Source organism: Pocillopora verrucosa, chromosome 5, assembly GCF_036669915.1.
Source record: "Pocillopora verrucosa isolate sample1 chromosome 5, ASM3666991v2, whole genome shotgun sequence".
In the NCBI taxonomy this organism is placed as follows: domain Eukaryota; kingdom Metazoa; phylum Cnidaria; class Anthozoa; order Scleractinia; family Pocilloporidae; genus Pocillopora; species Pocillopora verrucosa.
The window spans coordinates 27,327,129-27,343,844 of record NC_089316.1 but is presented as its reverse complement, the minus strand read 5'-3'; the positions used below and the strand labels follow the sequence as shown (position 1 = coordinate 27,343,844).

Genomic DNA, 16,716 nt, shown 5'->3' with positions numbered 1-16,716 from the left:
AATAATCAGTCAATCGGTCATGCAAGTCAAGCGCAAATGTCATACCCCAGAAAATAATGCGTGAAGTTGTCACATACAAGCGTCACGCTAGAGTAGTTGAATTGTGCAAAAGTGTCACGCATTATGCGAGTAGAAATCGGCAGGAGTTTGTGGATAACAAGAACAAGATACTATTACTTACTTATCGTAAACTTTACTTCTCACAGGTTTGGGGAAAACAAGAAAATGATTCCGTCCGTCACTGGAAAATACTTCCAGAGCTGTCTCCTGAAATGAAAAAAAATTATGAAAAGAAAATTCTTATAAATGTGCTTCATTAAACGAAAGGTTTTGAAAACCAACGAAGTCTTCTAAGAATCTGAAGTTTCATGAACCACATACTCGCTGCAAAGCAAAGGAAACGTACCTGGAAAAGATAGCGCCTTTTGTGGACCTCTCGGATGTCTCCATAAGCCCACTTGCTGCACCTACAAGGAGACACGACAACACAGTTCTTGTCTGGTTTGTAGATACTGGAGCAAGCAAGGAAACCACAATCGAAGGATGTGACTTCCGATACATGTTAAATTAAGCTATCATAGTCTATTAGAGAGGAAAAAGCACAAATACTTTTTTCAACTTACATTCGTTCTTTGGTGCTCGATCGATGCTTGTCATGAGAGGAGTTTGGAATGATGGGATCGTGTGTCCTAAAATACCGACGGACATGTTAGTGATTCGTACATAATTATGTGGTTGAAAACGTCAATCTCAAGGCAAGCTGGTGGGTAGATTAACTTTGTTTTAGGACGACTTCATCAAAAGTAATTATCAAAAGTAATTATCAAAAGTAATTATCAAAAGTTAAAATGAAGTTGGAAAGAACACACAAATCTCTTCCAAAATATATTCGTCACTCGTTCCCCTTCCGCGGCACCTAAGTCAGAACAAGTAAATACCTCAAATCACATTCCGGAAAGTTTTCTACGTAATCGTAGACTTAAAGCCTCTTTTTAGAATACTTTTAACATCTTTAAATTACAGACTCTGAAGAGCATTCCTATCCCAGCTTTGAAACATTGCAAAAATCTTCTTTGATCTACACTCATAACCAGCTGGAAACCCATTGACTTGTGGAATAAAAAGGATATCAGAACACAGTGCGAAGTCAATCTCATAACCATTTTACCGGCTTACCCTTGTGGTAGCGAGTCAATATCCTTGATCTCTTTAGTGGATAGTAACGTCACACCATCTACTACATAGAAATGTTCTTTTCCAAATAGGAACAGTCCTTCTGCAGTGTCCATGCCCTGGATTGTAGCACATCGGAACATAGAGGTAATCTGATGCATTGTAAAAAAAAAAGATCCATTAAGTAATTGTAGCGAAACCGAACTAAAATTCTGAATAGCTTGATGGTTGTTTAAAGAAATGACCACCACAAAAGTTGTCATGGATCTTTGGAAATGAGAGAAATTGCGATATAATTCCAGTTTCGTTCTGAAGCCAAGTCTTCAAAGGATTGACAAAGTTATCCACCTGGGCCCATTTGTATAAGGGTGGATAACGCTATCCAACGGATAAATCGCTATCTAGCAGAAAGTGATAGCAAAACGTTATCCACCAGATAGAGGTTTATCCAGTGGATAGCGTTATCCGATCTTCGAACAACCGGGACTTGGAAGAAACTTTTCGAAACAATACAATTGTACTAACGTTCAGTACAAAAAAACAAAAAACAAAAAAACAGAAAAAACAAACAAACAAACAAACAAAAAAACGGACCATGTCAGTATCTGGGGAAACTGCGCACCTACCCATCCCCTAACACAACATTATCCCTGACCTGTCATCAGTTAACTATTGTTGGGTTATGGGAGGAGTAGGTGCGCAGTGGTTCAGATCCTGACGTTGATCCAAAATACTATCACTATGTTGTACCGTTTCTCCGGCCTCAAGGAGTTTGACAATTGTTTGATTGTTGTCCACCTGTAAGAGAAACAAGAAATTTATTAAGTATCTGAGAGCTAGAAATTTAAACTGACGATTTAGACCCTATTTATTTGGTCTTGAGTACCAGGGACAACTCTCCCCCTCGAGACAGGTCCCTTCCCCCCCCTCGAGACAACTTTACGGAGCGTTATATGAGGTTACCAGTTGTGATACCTATCCCGCCACTAGTCTCTCCGCTGAACTAAAACACGCGGGCTCCAAACACAGTTTCAGCCTCCTCGTCTCGGGTAGAAGAGCCGAAGTGTTTACATGAAAAAAAGGTGTCCTACCTAACAGGGTTATCCTATCTACCGAGGCAATACAACTCATTCTGACGAGCTGCATCACCCAGTTCGTCTCCCAAACCCCCCTCCCTCTCCCTCTCTCTCCCAAGACGAGTTCGTCATTTCATGTAAGCGGTAAACTTAGCTCGGCCAGGGTTACTCGGGGGAGGTCTGTGGCTCGAACCGCAGGGGGCATGTTTTTCTGTACTAATGCTCTTTTTTTCCCACCTCGCTTCCTTCATTTTCTTCTGTGATGTGGCTCGGTTCTGACGAGATCGTCCGCAAAGTGGTGACCCTTTTCTCATCTCTTTCAGTAACTACTACACAAACAGGAGTAAAAAAAAAATTGCAATGAATCCCTAGAGAATTTTCTCAGAATTGGACAAATCTTACACAACATTGTAGTAAGTGATCGCAACCGCTGCTCACCTTGATGTTGTGTGAGGGCTTCAATTGGTCCCAGCCCTCTTATGACATGTCCTCTCAGTTTGTAATGAATCTTGCTGTCGCGACTTATGGGCGCTCGGTGTTTTAGAGACCTCTGAAGGGAAAAAATCAAAGAGATGTCCTATTTTGAACCTTGCAAATAGATCCTTCTCCGGCCACAGTTGAAAATAAAAACCTTTCAGTATTACACTTAAAAGGGAACTCATGGCAGCACCACAAAAATTCACCCATAGTTTTGCAATCAGACTAATAATGTGTTCCTTGAGGTGTAATCATAAATCTGACAACATAACTTATATTCGTAATGTATGAAAATATGCTTGAACGATTCACGACTGTCATTTCTCCAATAAAAAATGAGTTGCACTAAGTTGAAATTCTCAGGAAACACCATTTGGGCCACGTTAATTCTTGATTGTAACGTGAAAATTTTTTTCCCTATACCAGTTTTATAATTAAGCCAATCACTTTTGAGATGGTTTCACTGTAATTGTTTCAAATCGCACGAAGAGTGCATTGGTAGTGCAAAAGAAAAAAAATTGACTCATTTTTCAGAGCCACACTATGTTTGACAGTGAAAATAATTCAACAAATTATTCCTTTTACATTTACTAACCTCTCTGGCTTGCTTTGCCACCTTCTTGTCATATGGGTAATGCAGATAAAACTTGTCATTACGATGCATTTTCTTCCTCATTCGATGTGGTCCTGATAACACGTAACACAAAGAAACAATCAAAACAGAGACAGCGAAGGAAAACTGTAATATCCTCATAGCGCAATTTAGTTCGCCTGTATTGGTGTTTCTTTATGTATTCGTTTAACTAGTTCTCATTTCATTTGTGCTCTCGTCAGAATTAAGAGCAAGCAATGAGCTCTTTCATCGAAAAGATGATGCTGATGCAATGTCTGTTAGTGACATAAACGCTGTAGAAGTTAATTCCGGAATCCTGAGATTAGGAGCATCACTGAGATTGGAAATGTGTGAACGAAAGAAGAGCGAACTTCACTTTAGGTCACAAATTTTTAGAGACCCATCTATGTCCAACATGAGAGGAGTTACTCATTATTTGATTGTAATATTTCTCTGTCTTAATAAGTGAAGTCGATATCTCGAATTTAACAAAAAATATTAATAAGACGCCATGTTTAAGTCTAACCAGCTCTACCGATAATTTACTGTATTCTCAACACATATCTGTTAAGTAACACCTAAATACCATAAGGAGATATTATCTTTTGAACACTGTTACCTTCCACCATGTCCAGCGCCCACTTGTCAAGCTGTGAACTGCTGGCGGGACCCCACAAGCCTCGCTCGCGCGTCAGGTCAGTTTCCATTAGGGCCCATTCCTCCGCCACTGATTTAGAAATCAGCTGATAATTCTGAAAGTAAAAGCACATTTGCAAATATAACAGAAGCAGGATGCAAGCTGACCGTCGTGCCAGTCTTCGCTCGACCAGGAATAGCTGCATAGAAGTCAAAACGTCAAGATACTTCATTGATAGCTTGATTTAACCCTTTACATCCAAACATCATTATGCATATTCTCCATACTGTTCTCTATAAATTTCCTACGGTGCTGAAAGGGAGAATTTGTTTAACAATGAAGAGGTTCTTTAGTTGAGGATCATTTCTGTTATTCTCATGACGTCAATGTGAGATTCAGGGGTAATTTTGTAGGGAGAAATTAAATGCTGGTCAGTATTAGGAGTGAAGGTGTTCAAATCGTGATAAATACGGTGAATCTTACGAGCGTTTTGATTGGTTCTTACGTATGGTCTATTAGGGAACAAATGAATAAATGACGTCACCATTAACTGTTATCGTCTTTTTAAATCACATTTCGCCGTAGTAACAGATCACAGAAGACGTCAGTATATGGTAACATCATCAGTAACTCACCCGAATGTGCCCCCTTTCTGTTTTAACAACATTCTGACGCCATCTGTGATTGTTCACTGAACAACGAATCTATTTTTTTACATAGAAAACCTCTCTGTACCTGCAGGTGATTTTTGTGATGAAGTCTGACGAGATCTCGCACCACTTTTGTGTGCTTCATTCTCCACAGGTGTGATTCGCTTAGTAAAGTTTTCGGATCTTTGTTCTCCTTCCTGGTTTTCTTCGTGCTGAGCATTCGGAGCGAGGGTCCGCTTCGTCCCTTAGCGTTCGGTTTCTTCAGAAAAGTGAAACAATAATGAATTAATCTTATCATGAAGATTTAGATATATGAAAATTCACATATTTGCACTGCGGTGGATCTTCTAATTTAATCTTATCATGTTGGACAACTTGAACCCCTCGTCTTATATCCTCCACTCTCTCTCCTGAACAATTTCCCATCTCTTATCGCGGATATTTTCTTCGTCCTCGTGCAACATTGAGTATTGAGCGAATGTTCCATGTTCAACGTTATTATCGTATCTCTCAGTTATTACGTGCACTAAAATTAATCAATTTGGCGGGGCATATCTCACTGTACGGCCTGCTAATTTAAAAAGGTTTGCTTTGATTAAAATTTTACTCCTCTATTTGAACCCAGAGTTGAAATAAGTATCATACTAACCTCGTTTTCTTGGTCCGTACTGTTAGTTACAGAATCTCTTTTTTTTTCCGCTCGGAGTTATGGCCTGCGCTCTTCGTGCTTGGGCCATAAATCTGAGTGGATAAAACTCAATCCATAACTTACAGTATGGACCTCGAACTCGGTCAATAAGATTCCTTTATCCCTCAGGATGTAGAGGAAGAACAAGAAGATGGCAAAAGGCAAGGATAATTTGTTTAACAATCAAGGGCTTCTTTCATTGGTGATAATTTTCTCAATTCTCTTGACCTTAATGCACGATTCAGGGGTGATATTGTAAGGAGAAATAAAAATCTTATCCAGCTTGACTGTACCGTTTGTCCTAAAGTCTCAGCTTTGAGTTTTTCTTCCTGCGAGATGTAAGTCATCCACATTTTAAGAGCCTGTTCACCAATCAGCGGCCTGAAACAAAACAGAAAAAAAAGGTCTCATTTGGTTTGGTTAGCAGCGCCGCAAAGAGTTAATGATCAACTGAGAATGAAAAACACCTTACCTAACAGATTTTAAATCCAGATTTAAGTTCGTTGTTCCTCCAATTGGCCTAAAGAGCGTAAGTATTAGAAATCAGTCTTAAATAAACTACGATAAAATACCTTGATATCCACACTAACCACAACAGTTTTTAGGATTGGGACACGCGAAAGACTGATGTTCCGCGCGGGACTCCAGGTCGAGAGGTCTGGGTTCAAGACCTAACCGGGCCATTGCACTGTGCTCTTTGGCAAGACACTTTACTCTCCCCATGCCTCTCTCCACTCAGGAGTATAAACTGATACCGGCGAACTCTCAGGGTAAGCTTACGAAATCCTAGGGAGTGGGGGTGGACTAGCATCCCATCCAGGGTGGGATGGGTGGGGATTGCAGTACCTCTACGTCATTTTATGCAACGGACTCAACGATAAGCTCTGGCGTCTGTAAGATTCCAACTAACAACCCTCTGAGTGCTTTAACCACACAAGGAAATAACAAATTGTAGACTACGGAAAACAAAGACGAAAAGCAGATTAATGAATCTTACATGTGTTCTACATAATAATCTCTGCTGCTACTGTAGGACTTGAAACTTGGCTTTGGGATTTCAACACTGAGAGCTGCTACCATAGCCTGAGAAAGAGAAAAAAGACAAAAGCGTCACACAGAAATTAAATCACCTGAAAAAGACAGAAGTAACTGTCAAAAACTTTCATGGAAACAATCATTTCCTTATAACACTCACTTCTCTTTTATTCTGAACAAATATGTCCCAGACCCTCTCGGCCGCAGCAGCAAGAAGCCTGGTACAGCTTGACAGCTCTTCTTGTTCGGACACGTGATCTGCACCGACCACTTCGGTCATCTCTTCACCAACATCAAGGCTGCCGACTAAGGCTGCACATGAAAGGAAACCAAGATTAAAACTAGTTGTCCATCATAATAAACAAAACGATACGAGAGTAATATTCCGTAGTTTCCATTTTAAAGGTCAAGCAAATGTTTTTTCCCCGTTTTTAGTGACTGGAAAAAAGATTTGTCCGAAATATGACCGCTGAGTTGCTTACCTTCCGACTTTTTTCCCAGGCTAGGACTGTTGTTCACGCTCACTGCCAAAGATTTGTGCGTTCCCATGACAAGAAGCCAGTGGCACAGACCAGCAATAAAGTTCGGCTCGTTGTTGACAGATGCAAACACCAGCTTGTGGTTCGTAGTCAGGATATGGAGAAACTCCAGAAGACTGGTTTGGTCTGAAGAAATGACGAGATAACACAACACCGTTAACAACCCGAAACTCAAGGAACATTGCGTATGTCAAGTTTTTCACTGTACGATTGGACCGTGTAAAGACGGCAGGTTTACACGCACTCAAGCCTCAATTTCGTGCACTCAACCCAGGTTTCCTCGCTCGTGTTCAAGCATGTAAAATGTGCGCCTTCAATACGCGCGGAATATTTCATGATAGTTGCTAAACCTTCCTCACCTGTGAGCCGAGCAAGCGGCCTGGAGAGTTGGTATAAGATAGTTCTGTTGAGAGAGTGGTACGCACTATCCATCGATACTGACTGACCTGGAAAAAAAAAAGAATGAAATAAATAAACAGACAAACAAAACTTGTCTCAGTTTGCCAGATCTATTTAAGATTACAAATCACTGGTGCTTCAGCTTAGTATCAAGTACTTCAATAACCTTTCATTAAATCTAAGACAGAAGCTTTTTATATAGAAAAGCCTCGTTTAGATTTCTTTTCTGCCAGCTAAACAGACAACCCGCATCTTGCGCCAATGCAAACAGGGACAGCTCTTCAAAAATGTACCCGCCTTGAAGCGATTTCCTTCGCGTGGACGCGGGTAAACTACAAAATTATCACAGCTAAGATATTTCTATACGTAGGAAAGTTTGTCATGTCAGCAGACTGATAAGGGTGGAACACGGCCTTTATAATCAAGGAGATGTATCATATATTCACGAGAAATATAATTAAAGTTCCCGTAATATGGTGTTACCTTTAACTGCTTCAATCATGCTGGTGATGAAGTTAAAAACCGTCTTGTAACCGTGAACGAAATTGCCTGAAAAATGAAAAAAGAATATTTCCTTATCTTAATTTTTAGAAAGTTGTATGATTCAGATTCAAATTCAAACATTAACAAATAGTAACTTTCATGAAAAAAGATCCCTAGATCGACCATTCTGCCCCAGGAGATGGGAGATGGCGAGTGGATTATTTTTATTCCAGCGGAAGAGGGCGAAGAGATAAGTTTTTTCGCATTCCTCTTGCGAAACAATATTACACCTTTATCGACGGCTGTTTCCCCTGGGGTTTCGTATGCTAGAATTTTGCTTCTGTTTCCTTACCTGCTAAAAACTCAAGAAAACGAGTAAAAAAAAAACTGTCAAACTTACCAATCCAGAGCTTATCAACAACTTTGGAAGCAAAAAAGAAAGCATTTGCCACGATCTTGGCATGATTGCCACACCCTGCTGACGGGTTAGTGAGTAGATTTCCTCCAAGAAAATACTCAATCTGAACAAAAAGAACTTCTGTTTGGAATTCTGCTTGCTGTGGCTGGGAACACTTGACTGGATAACACTGTGATGTGCGTAATAAAAACATTAATATGCAGGTGATAAATGCTAATGCATGCTAAGCAAATAATGGTAATTTATGACATTACATGGAAAATGATAATGTATGACATTTTGAAATAAAGCATAAAACAACAAAATTCTTCGACACCTTATTATAATCTATGATAATTGATTCAAATGCATGATAATTTATGATTATGTATCATGAATTTAGGAAAAATTATTTCATTTCGTGCTTTTCCCAATAGTTTCAAAGAGGTAAGATTTCTGCTTACCTCTAAGATGGTGTCAATGACACCCAGACTCTTAGCAGATGAGTTTAAAGTGAGGGATTCAGTCATAATCACCCTGAGGAACTCGAACACACATTTCCTCACTGGGTGAGAGATCAGGAGGGTCTGGGACGAGAAGACAGTCTCAGTTTCTGCTCCAGGTTCCCCCTCATTCTCACTGTCTGATCCAAGCTGGATGAAAGAAACACAACAATTCCTAAGACTCAGAAACTATATCATAATCATGTTCCTTTCTTCCGTGCTAAAATTTAGTGTTAGAGCAGTGATTAATTTACTTTCAAAAAAACCGAAACCAGTGTTATCACTGTGGCCAGTCATAAAGGAAATATTATCATTAGCCAATGTGTACTCACAGTAAAAATAGGCAAACTCCCAAAAGCGCGGGAAAACGTGGGTGACGCAGTATTCGTGTTATATTCTGATTGGTTGAGAAGATGGCGCGAGTTTTCTAGACCAATCACAGAGCGAGGAAAAACAAAAATAAAGCACTCCCAGATTACTTAAGTCCCTTAGTTGAAAATTGTTCTGACTGGACAATAATATGGCTGAATTATCAAATCAAAGGGGTAAAAATACGAATGAAACGATAAGTTTCCATTCCCATCTCGATACCTTAAAAAAAAAGCCAAGGATCAAGCCCTGTTACGTCACTATTAGAAGCTATACTAATTACAGCGCCGACAATTTCCTACGTGATTTGTCATTTGCGCCTTTTCACATAATAAGCCTATTTGACGATTTCAACGATCAAGTTGATGTATTCAACGAACTGTTCTTGGAAGTACTAAGTCAACATGCTCCAGTCAAGAGGGTTAAAATTAGATCTAAACCTAACCCGTTTATAACACCAGAAATTCGTCAACTAATGAGAACGCGCGACCAATGGCGCAAACTTGCGGGAAAAACAAATGACCCCTTCCACTGGAACGGATACAGATTTTTTCGTCAAGAAGTGAAAAGGGAGATTCGTGTGGCCGAAAAAGTTCACGTCAGGACTCAGATCCTGGATAGCAATGGAAACCCTAATTCAATTTGGAAAATCATTAACCGGTGTCTACCACGTAAACAACAAGATAGTTTTATGGCTTCTGAGGATCCCACTGGGTTAGCTAACGAATTAAATGATTTCTTCATCTCCGTCGGCAGTATTACTGCTCAAAAAGCCAGGGACTTATCTTTACATCATGGACTTAGTGTAAATTTGGACGTGCCGACTCCTTTACACATATCCACCGACGTTAGCCCCGAATTATTCGTTCTCCATCAAGTCACGGAAAATCAGGTAGAAAGGGTGATTAGAAGCCTACCATCTAACAAAGCTCCTGGAATGGACAAGATATCCTCCAGAATTCTTAAAGACAGTTTACCCAGTACGCTAACAACAATTACCCACATTGTGAATAACTCCTTTGTTACCAACACATTTGCACGTGCATGGAAAACAGCAGAGGTTACACCTATTCTCAAATGCGGTAATCCAGATGTCCCTAACAACTATCGCCCCATCTCATTATTACCAATAGTCTCAAAAGTCACTGAAAGGTTGGTACATGGACAACTTATGGAGCATCTAATTAGAAATAATAAACTGGCAGCACATCAGAGCGGAAATAGAAAGCTTCACTCGACAGAAACAGCTCTGTTGTACGTTACAGATCAGTTGCTCCAGGCTATGGATAACAAGAAAGTTTCCATCATGGTCTTATTAGACATGTCTAAAGCATTTGATAGTATTCGACACGACATCTTGTTATCCAAGCTACAAAATCTCGATTTTTCCCAGGGTGCGTTGAATTGGTTTCAGAGTTACCTTTCTAACCGACAACAGTGCGTTCGAATAGGTGACGCAGTTTCTAAAGTACTCCCACTTGAGTTCGGAGTTCCGCAAGGCTCTATTTTAGGTCCGGTTTTGTTTACAATCTATGTTAACGACCTCCTTTCTGTTCCTAAACGTTGTCTACCTGCCTCCTATGTTGATGACTGTAAATTGTACTTGTCCTTTTCACCTGCCGAATTACCCACGTCCATCCTCGCCTTAAACGAAGATCTTACGAGAATATCTCAATGGTGCTGTAAAAACTTTCTTTTGATTAATCCGGACAAAACTAAGGTTCTAGCTGTTGGATTACCACAACTTTTAAAGAAACTGTCATCATTCAGTATAACACTTTTTGACAAGGAAATAACACCTGTGCCTGTCGTTAAGGACTTGGGTGTTCTTCTCGACACACACCTCAGTTATAACCAACATATCACTGAGATTGCCTCTAAATGCCTTTTTAAATTGTACCAAATCAACAGAATCAAACACCTCCTGGATAGGAAAACACTTCTGTTAGTAATAAATTCTTTTGTCTTTAGTAAACTCCAATATTGTTCAACCGTCTGGAGTAATACCAGCAGCAGCAATATTGACAAGTTACAAAAAGTCCAAAACTTTGCCGGGCGAATTATTCTGGGACTAAGAAAGTATGACCATATTTCGGATGGGTTGCGATCGTTGACATGGCTTCCTATTAGAGAGAAACTCATTCTAAATGACGCTACTATGATGCACAAATGTATTAACAAGCTTGTTCCAGACTATCTTGCTGATATGTTTAAATCACGTTCTCAAGTCCATAATAAACAAACTCGATCATCTGGTGCTTTGGATATACCTTTATGTCGCCTGTCAACAGGGCAGCGCTCCTTTGCTTTCAGAGGAGCCAAACTCTGGAACTCCTTGAATGATAACATTAAGTCTTTAAAATGCCCCAGGAATTTTAGACGTCATCTTGCAAATGTTTTATTAAGTTGATATATTATATTATATTATTGATATATATTTTGTAATTATAATGTTATTGTATTTACATTCTCAATTAATTTATATATTTGTATTTTTTTTTTTTTTTCTATTGAGCTGAAAAGCCCACTTAGGGAGCATCAATAAAGTATATGTATGTATGTATACCTCTTGAAGTTTCAGCAAGTTTCTTCTCTTGGGAAACAAAACAGCGACAAGCTTCTCAAGGAATTCTGGTGAGGTGCACACGGTAGCGAAGCTGGAGATGTTTCGGTACAAGAAACTTAGGAACTGTATCAGCGTCACTGGATATTCTCTGAGCCAGGAAATCTCCTCTGTATCTTGCCACGGCTGTGAATGGAAAACTTCATGTAGGTATTTGAAGGTTTAACCCCAATGAGAGTTCGCCTCCCATTAGTTCGCTCGCATCACCACGAGTTTGCTCCATCAAATCAAACAAGTTTGCCCTAAAAATTTTCAACTCGTTTCCTGACGACAGAATGTTCCTCTTCTGATGAAAGCATACTTCATTTCGATCAACACGCAATTTGACTGTGCTTAGTTGGGACACAACAAACGGAGTCAATCCTTGGGTCAGCGTTAGCTTAGAGTTAGGTTTAGGGGGCTTCAAGGTTCCCAATTAAGCTCACGCCTTTTTAGATAGGAATAAGGTCCCTTATTCCTATCTAAAAAGAAAAAAAAAACATCCTATTTGGTGGTGATACAAAACATCTAATGAACAGCTTTGCTCGAATGTTTTAAAACTTTTTACATTTCTTAGCCGCCCTCTGCAAAACAACAACGTGAAATCACCAATGACCCCGATGACATGTTATTTGAGTTCGTGTTTGGAACTAAACGCTGTTTACATACGTTATGTTAAAGTTGAGGTATGGTGCCCTAAGGGGCGGTCAACATATCCAGAAATTTTCCTAGTTCTAGTCAAAAATATAAATTACTTTTTCAAGCGACGTCTTCCGCGGTGTTGCCGTCCTGATCACTAGTGGGCGGCGTAGGATTTTTTAGAAACAATCGGAGCACGTGATATATTTCACCGTATGCTTAAGATGGATAACGTTACTAAAGGATATGCTGTGCCGGACTTGCGATGCTTAAGTGAAAATCAGCGTTACAACACCTTTGAAGTTTCACTAACCTCGTTAACCATAATGTGCGCCATTGCCAGCAGCACATGCGCAGCTTCGGGGCAGTAGATGTTGTACGAACTAGGCTCCTGGGGACTGGGGGTGGGGAGTTTGACTCCTGAGGCTGACCTTGACCAGAACACAGAGTACAAACTGTCCCAGTCAAACTGCGCACCTGAATACACATCTGACAAAAAACAGTTCTTGAGTCAACTTCACACCCTAACATCAGTGAACATATTCTCCCCACTGTTCTGTTTACATCCCCTACGTTATTGACAAGGAGAATTTGTTTCATGATCCAAAGCTTCTTCGGTTGGTGATCATTTCCTTTATTCTCGCGATCTTAACCCTTTACATCCTAACATCAGTGTGCACATTCTCATACTGTTCTCTATACAGTTCCTAAGGTGCTGACAAGGAGAATTTGTTTAACAATCATGAGCTTCTTTAGTTGGTGATCATTTCGTCAATTCTTGTGATCTTAATGTTTAAATATGGCATGATATTGTAAGGAGAAATTAGATGCTAGTCACTCTTGGTAGTTAAAGGGTTAAAAGAGCAATCACCTGTGTTAGTTGTTGAGTTGTTTCCCTTCAAGTTGGCTAATTTATCAGCAGGACAGGACAGAATATAAAATCATTCAAGGAGAGCTAGTTTCTAAAGAAACTGTGGTGCTACTTCGGTAGAGGTATTACAAGGTAGGTAATTTAGTGTTAACAACTGGGTTGAAAACGTAAATTAGCCACCGTAAAGGGTAAAAAAGCTGATGTTTCGAGCGTTAGCCCTTCGTCAGAGCGATAAAAAAGGTAAAAAAGCTGACGTTTCGAGCGTTAGCCCTTCGCCATCGCTCTGACGAAGGGCTAACGCTCGAAACGTCAGCTTTTTTACCCTTTACGGTGGCTAATTTACGTTTTCAACCCAGTTGTTAACACTAAATTACTTGCTATACTCTCCCACCGACGCAGCACCACAGTTTCTTTGGAAACTTACCCCTTTATTCGTATTATAAGGTAGTTTGGTTATATCAACTGAGTTGATATTGTAAATTGTGCACCAAAAAGAGTTTCGCTCCGACGACGGGCTAACTTTCAAAACATCAAGTTTAGAAATTCTTCACAGTGGCCAATTTACATTATCAACTCAGTCGATAAAACCAAATTCAAAATTATTTGTCTGTGTCTCCTTATTACTCACCAGACACAGGGTGCCCAAGCAGAAGAGCAATTACCAGGTGATAAATCTCAGGAATATCAATATGTTTCGGCAGAAGCTTTTCCAGCATTAAGAATCCTGGGATATTACACACCTCCCTGTTGATCTGATACTTCTGTCTGTTATCAGCCACAGAGCCTACATTGAAACCTGTGAAAAAGAAACAACAAACAAACAAACAAACAAATAAACTAAAATTAGTGGAAAGTAAATTAGGAAAAAAAGAAAGGCAAACCGTAAATGGTTTGATAAGTTTGGATGTCAGCAAACGGGAAGTGAAGCTGAAGGATAATAAATTTCACCAGCTGGTAATATCCAGCAGGGAGCTGTGCCAGTCAGTCAGGGTTAGACTTGGAAGATTTATCTTGGTAGCGCGCTGACCACTAGACCACCGTATCATTCACTTGCAAGACTCTTAAGTGTTACTGCTCTCACAGAATAAATCAGCTCATACCTGCTACGACATAAGTTGTCTTGTTTAACATGATGTCAGTACCATCTAACCAGCTTCCACTACCCAGTCCCTCTCGGAATCTGTTGAGTGCTGGCACGCTGCTGAGCATGGTGACGAGTATGCGAGTGGCACGCACTACTGTGGTGTTATGGAGATGGGCTTGAATGAAGAGCAGGAGCCAATCAAATCCGAGAGTCTCCTGAACGGCGTCAGCGAAACTGTAAAGCATACAATATTTTAACAAAACACAAACTTCCACGCTGAATAAAAGTTTGTTTAGGAGCGATTTGAGCCGAATTCTCAGGTTCGGTTTCCAAAGGAGGAGTGTAGGCTCACCTTCCAAACAACAGCTCATTTTTTTAGCAGGTAATTTAGTGTCAACAACTGAGTTGAAAACGTAAATTGACCACCGTAAAGAGTAAAAAAATGTCGTTTCGAGCGTTAAAACGAAAGAACAGCTTTTGTACTCTTTACGGTGGCCAATTTTCAACATTTTCAACTCAGTTGTTGACACTAAATTACCTGCTATACTCTCCCACCGACGCAGCACCACAGTTTCTTTAGAGACTTACCTCCTTTATTCATCGCTCATTTTTTAGTTCAGTTTAGCAATCCGAGTAAGTCTTCTCCATCCTTGGCCATTCCTACTCTTTCGTATCACACTAATATCTTTTGGTCTCCTTCAAGTTAATTTACTAAATCGATATCATTTTAATCAAAAATTCAGAAGAAAAAAAAATGGCAATTTTCCTCGACTTACCTGTGATCCAGTTCACCTCCTTCAGCGTAGATCAAGCACAGAATCAGCTCAAGCATCACATTTCGTAAGCAGATGCGTCGCGGTGACAAAATCTCCTCTCCCTCCTCCCCTTCAGTAGTAGCAGCTTCAGACGATGAACCCAAATCCAGTTTCAATTCGTTTTCGTTCGAGGGATGCGCTGGTAAAGTAGAGACTAAGTATTGACCAAACCTGAAAATAAAGACAACAAAACTGAGCTGAATTCAAGTCTGGTCAAGCTCCACGCGACGAGAGAAAATCACAAAGTATTTCTTTTATTGATCAAGAAACCTATAAATGGATTACCACAGTTTTCCTGACATTATAAATAAACCAGTAAATTCAACGTTTTAAGCGGCGAAACCCTGCGGTCAAAACCCACGAAGGCTTAACCCTTTAGTTCCCATGAGTGACCAAGATAGAATTTCTCCTTACAATTTCAATATAACTTCGCGCGGACAAGTGATGAGAATAAAGAAATATATCAATTAGAGGATTATCAGTTGATCTAGTACCAAATTCTCCAAACTTACATCATATGAATTGTAGAGCGAACAGTAAAGTGAATTACTAATGAGATCTTGGGAGTTCAAGGGTTAAGCTAGAACATAGGCATGCAACGCATACAAGAGTTTTTTTTTAATGGTTAGGGTTAATAACTAACTAATTGGTGTTTGTGTATCTGTAAACGAAAAAGAGCAGATACTTTCCAAAGATTCCTACGAAAATATCGTTCAATGGAGAGGAAGAAAAAAGAAACCCCTTTAAATTTATCGAAAATAAACTCAGACACAGGTATTTTGTGGTCTGCTGTCACTGGTGTCTAAATAACTGTGAGCGGAAATAAACTGCAATGGTGCCATACTTACCGTAACCTCCTTCGCAGCTGTTGTTTGGTCTCGTCACGCAACGCTCTCTCTCTTGCTCACTCCCTACTGCGTGACGGGACCAAACAATTGCTGCGGAAGAGGATACGCTAGTCTGCAGTTAGCTCCTCATTATCGGCATTTGGTCATGCGCGTTTCTTCGCCCGCACACTAGCCAGCGAGAGGTCTACCCGGGGTCTGGTACTGATAATTAGCGCCACATTCCCCGCAAACCTCTCCCCGACTTGTCTTGCAACGCATACTCAATCTCGAACCCCTCAGGGGCGGACTGAGATTTATCACGCGCCTTTAACCTTTAAATAGACACATGCTGTGGAAACAATCTTTTCCCGCTTTAAAAAACTGAAATGTTTTGAAAAAAATTCAATAGCACATGATTTAAACCTCGAAATAATCTTAGATCGGCAACAATTTGTTGCTAAAAAGTTGACGTAAGTTTTTCATGGTCTGCAAAATAAAATGATGAACTCAACTTTAGGCCTATACCTTCCATGATCTTACTAAGTTTCCTTTTACAATGTTACAAATGTCGCTATAAACGCTTTCGAAAATGAAGTGTTGCGTCAATTTAACACTGTCCGGCTGATAAGTTTTATTAATTCTCCAAAACTGTTAGCTGAATAATATATTTATACTTTACGGAGAGACTTGTAAGAAGTTGGAGAGCGATGTAGTTCTGATTTTGGTTTTGTAAACAATATTTTATTTTACCGATTAAACTGTTATTTTTTCACACTAGTTATAGTCATTTCTTCTCTTTTTTTTCAGGGAAAGCATTATTTCAGTTTCTTACTCTCGGT

At 39.8% G+C, this 16,716-nt stretch overlaps 1 protein-coding gene across 3 annotated transcripts in view; it reads right to left on the bottom strand.

The window, feature by feature from the left end:
* The window catches only part of LOC131777514 (WD repeat and FYVE domain-containing protein 3), a 58,160-nt gene that overhangs the window by 10,761 nt on the left and 30,683 nt on the right, over nt 1–16,716 (bottom strand). For 2 of the 3 annotated variants that reach the window (XM_066167059.1, XM_066167060.1), the window contains exons 20-43: nt 15,012–15,221; nt 14,252–14,469; nt 13,780–13,947; nt 12,594–12,769; nt 11,606–11,788; nt 8,632–8,820; nt 8,171–8,357; nt 7,771–7,836; nt 7,248–7,334; nt 6,832–7,014; nt 6,510–6,661; nt 6,312–6,397; nt 5,787–5,834; nt 5,608–5,695; nt 4,712–4,885; nt 3,959–4,091; nt 3,322–3,413; nt 2,688–2,799; nt 2,487–2,578; nt 1,924–1,971; nt 1,177–1,325; nt 624–689; nt 407–467; nt 182–267 (exon numbers count right to left, since the gene is read on the bottom strand). In XM_066167059.1, coding sequence (XP_066023156.1) covers nt 182–267; nt 407–467; nt 624–689; nt 1,177–1,325; nt 1,924–1,971; nt 2,487–2,578; nt 2,688–2,799; nt 3,322–3,413; nt 3,959–4,091; nt 4,712–4,885; nt 5,608–5,695; nt 5,787–5,834; nt 6,312–6,397; nt 6,510–6,661; nt 6,832–7,014; nt 7,248–7,334; nt 7,771–7,836; nt 8,171–8,357; nt 8,632–8,820; nt 11,606–11,788; nt 12,594–12,769; nt 13,780–13,947; nt 14,252–14,469; nt 15,012–15,221 — 3,054 coding nt within the window. The remainder of the gene's footprint in view (nt 1–181; nt 268–406; nt 468–623; nt 690–1,176; nt 1,326–1,923; nt 1,972–2,486; nt 2,579–2,687; nt 2,800–3,321; nt 3,414–3,958; nt 4,092–4,711; nt 4,886–5,607; nt 5,696–5,786; nt 5,835–6,311; nt 6,398–6,509; nt 6,662–6,831; nt 7,015–7,247; nt 7,335–7,770; nt 7,837–8,170; nt 8,358–8,631; nt 8,821–11,605; nt 11,789–12,593; nt 12,770–13,779; nt 13,948–14,251; nt 14,470–15,011; nt 15,222–16,716) is intronic. The other variant, XM_066167061.1, reaches the window with a different exon arrangement.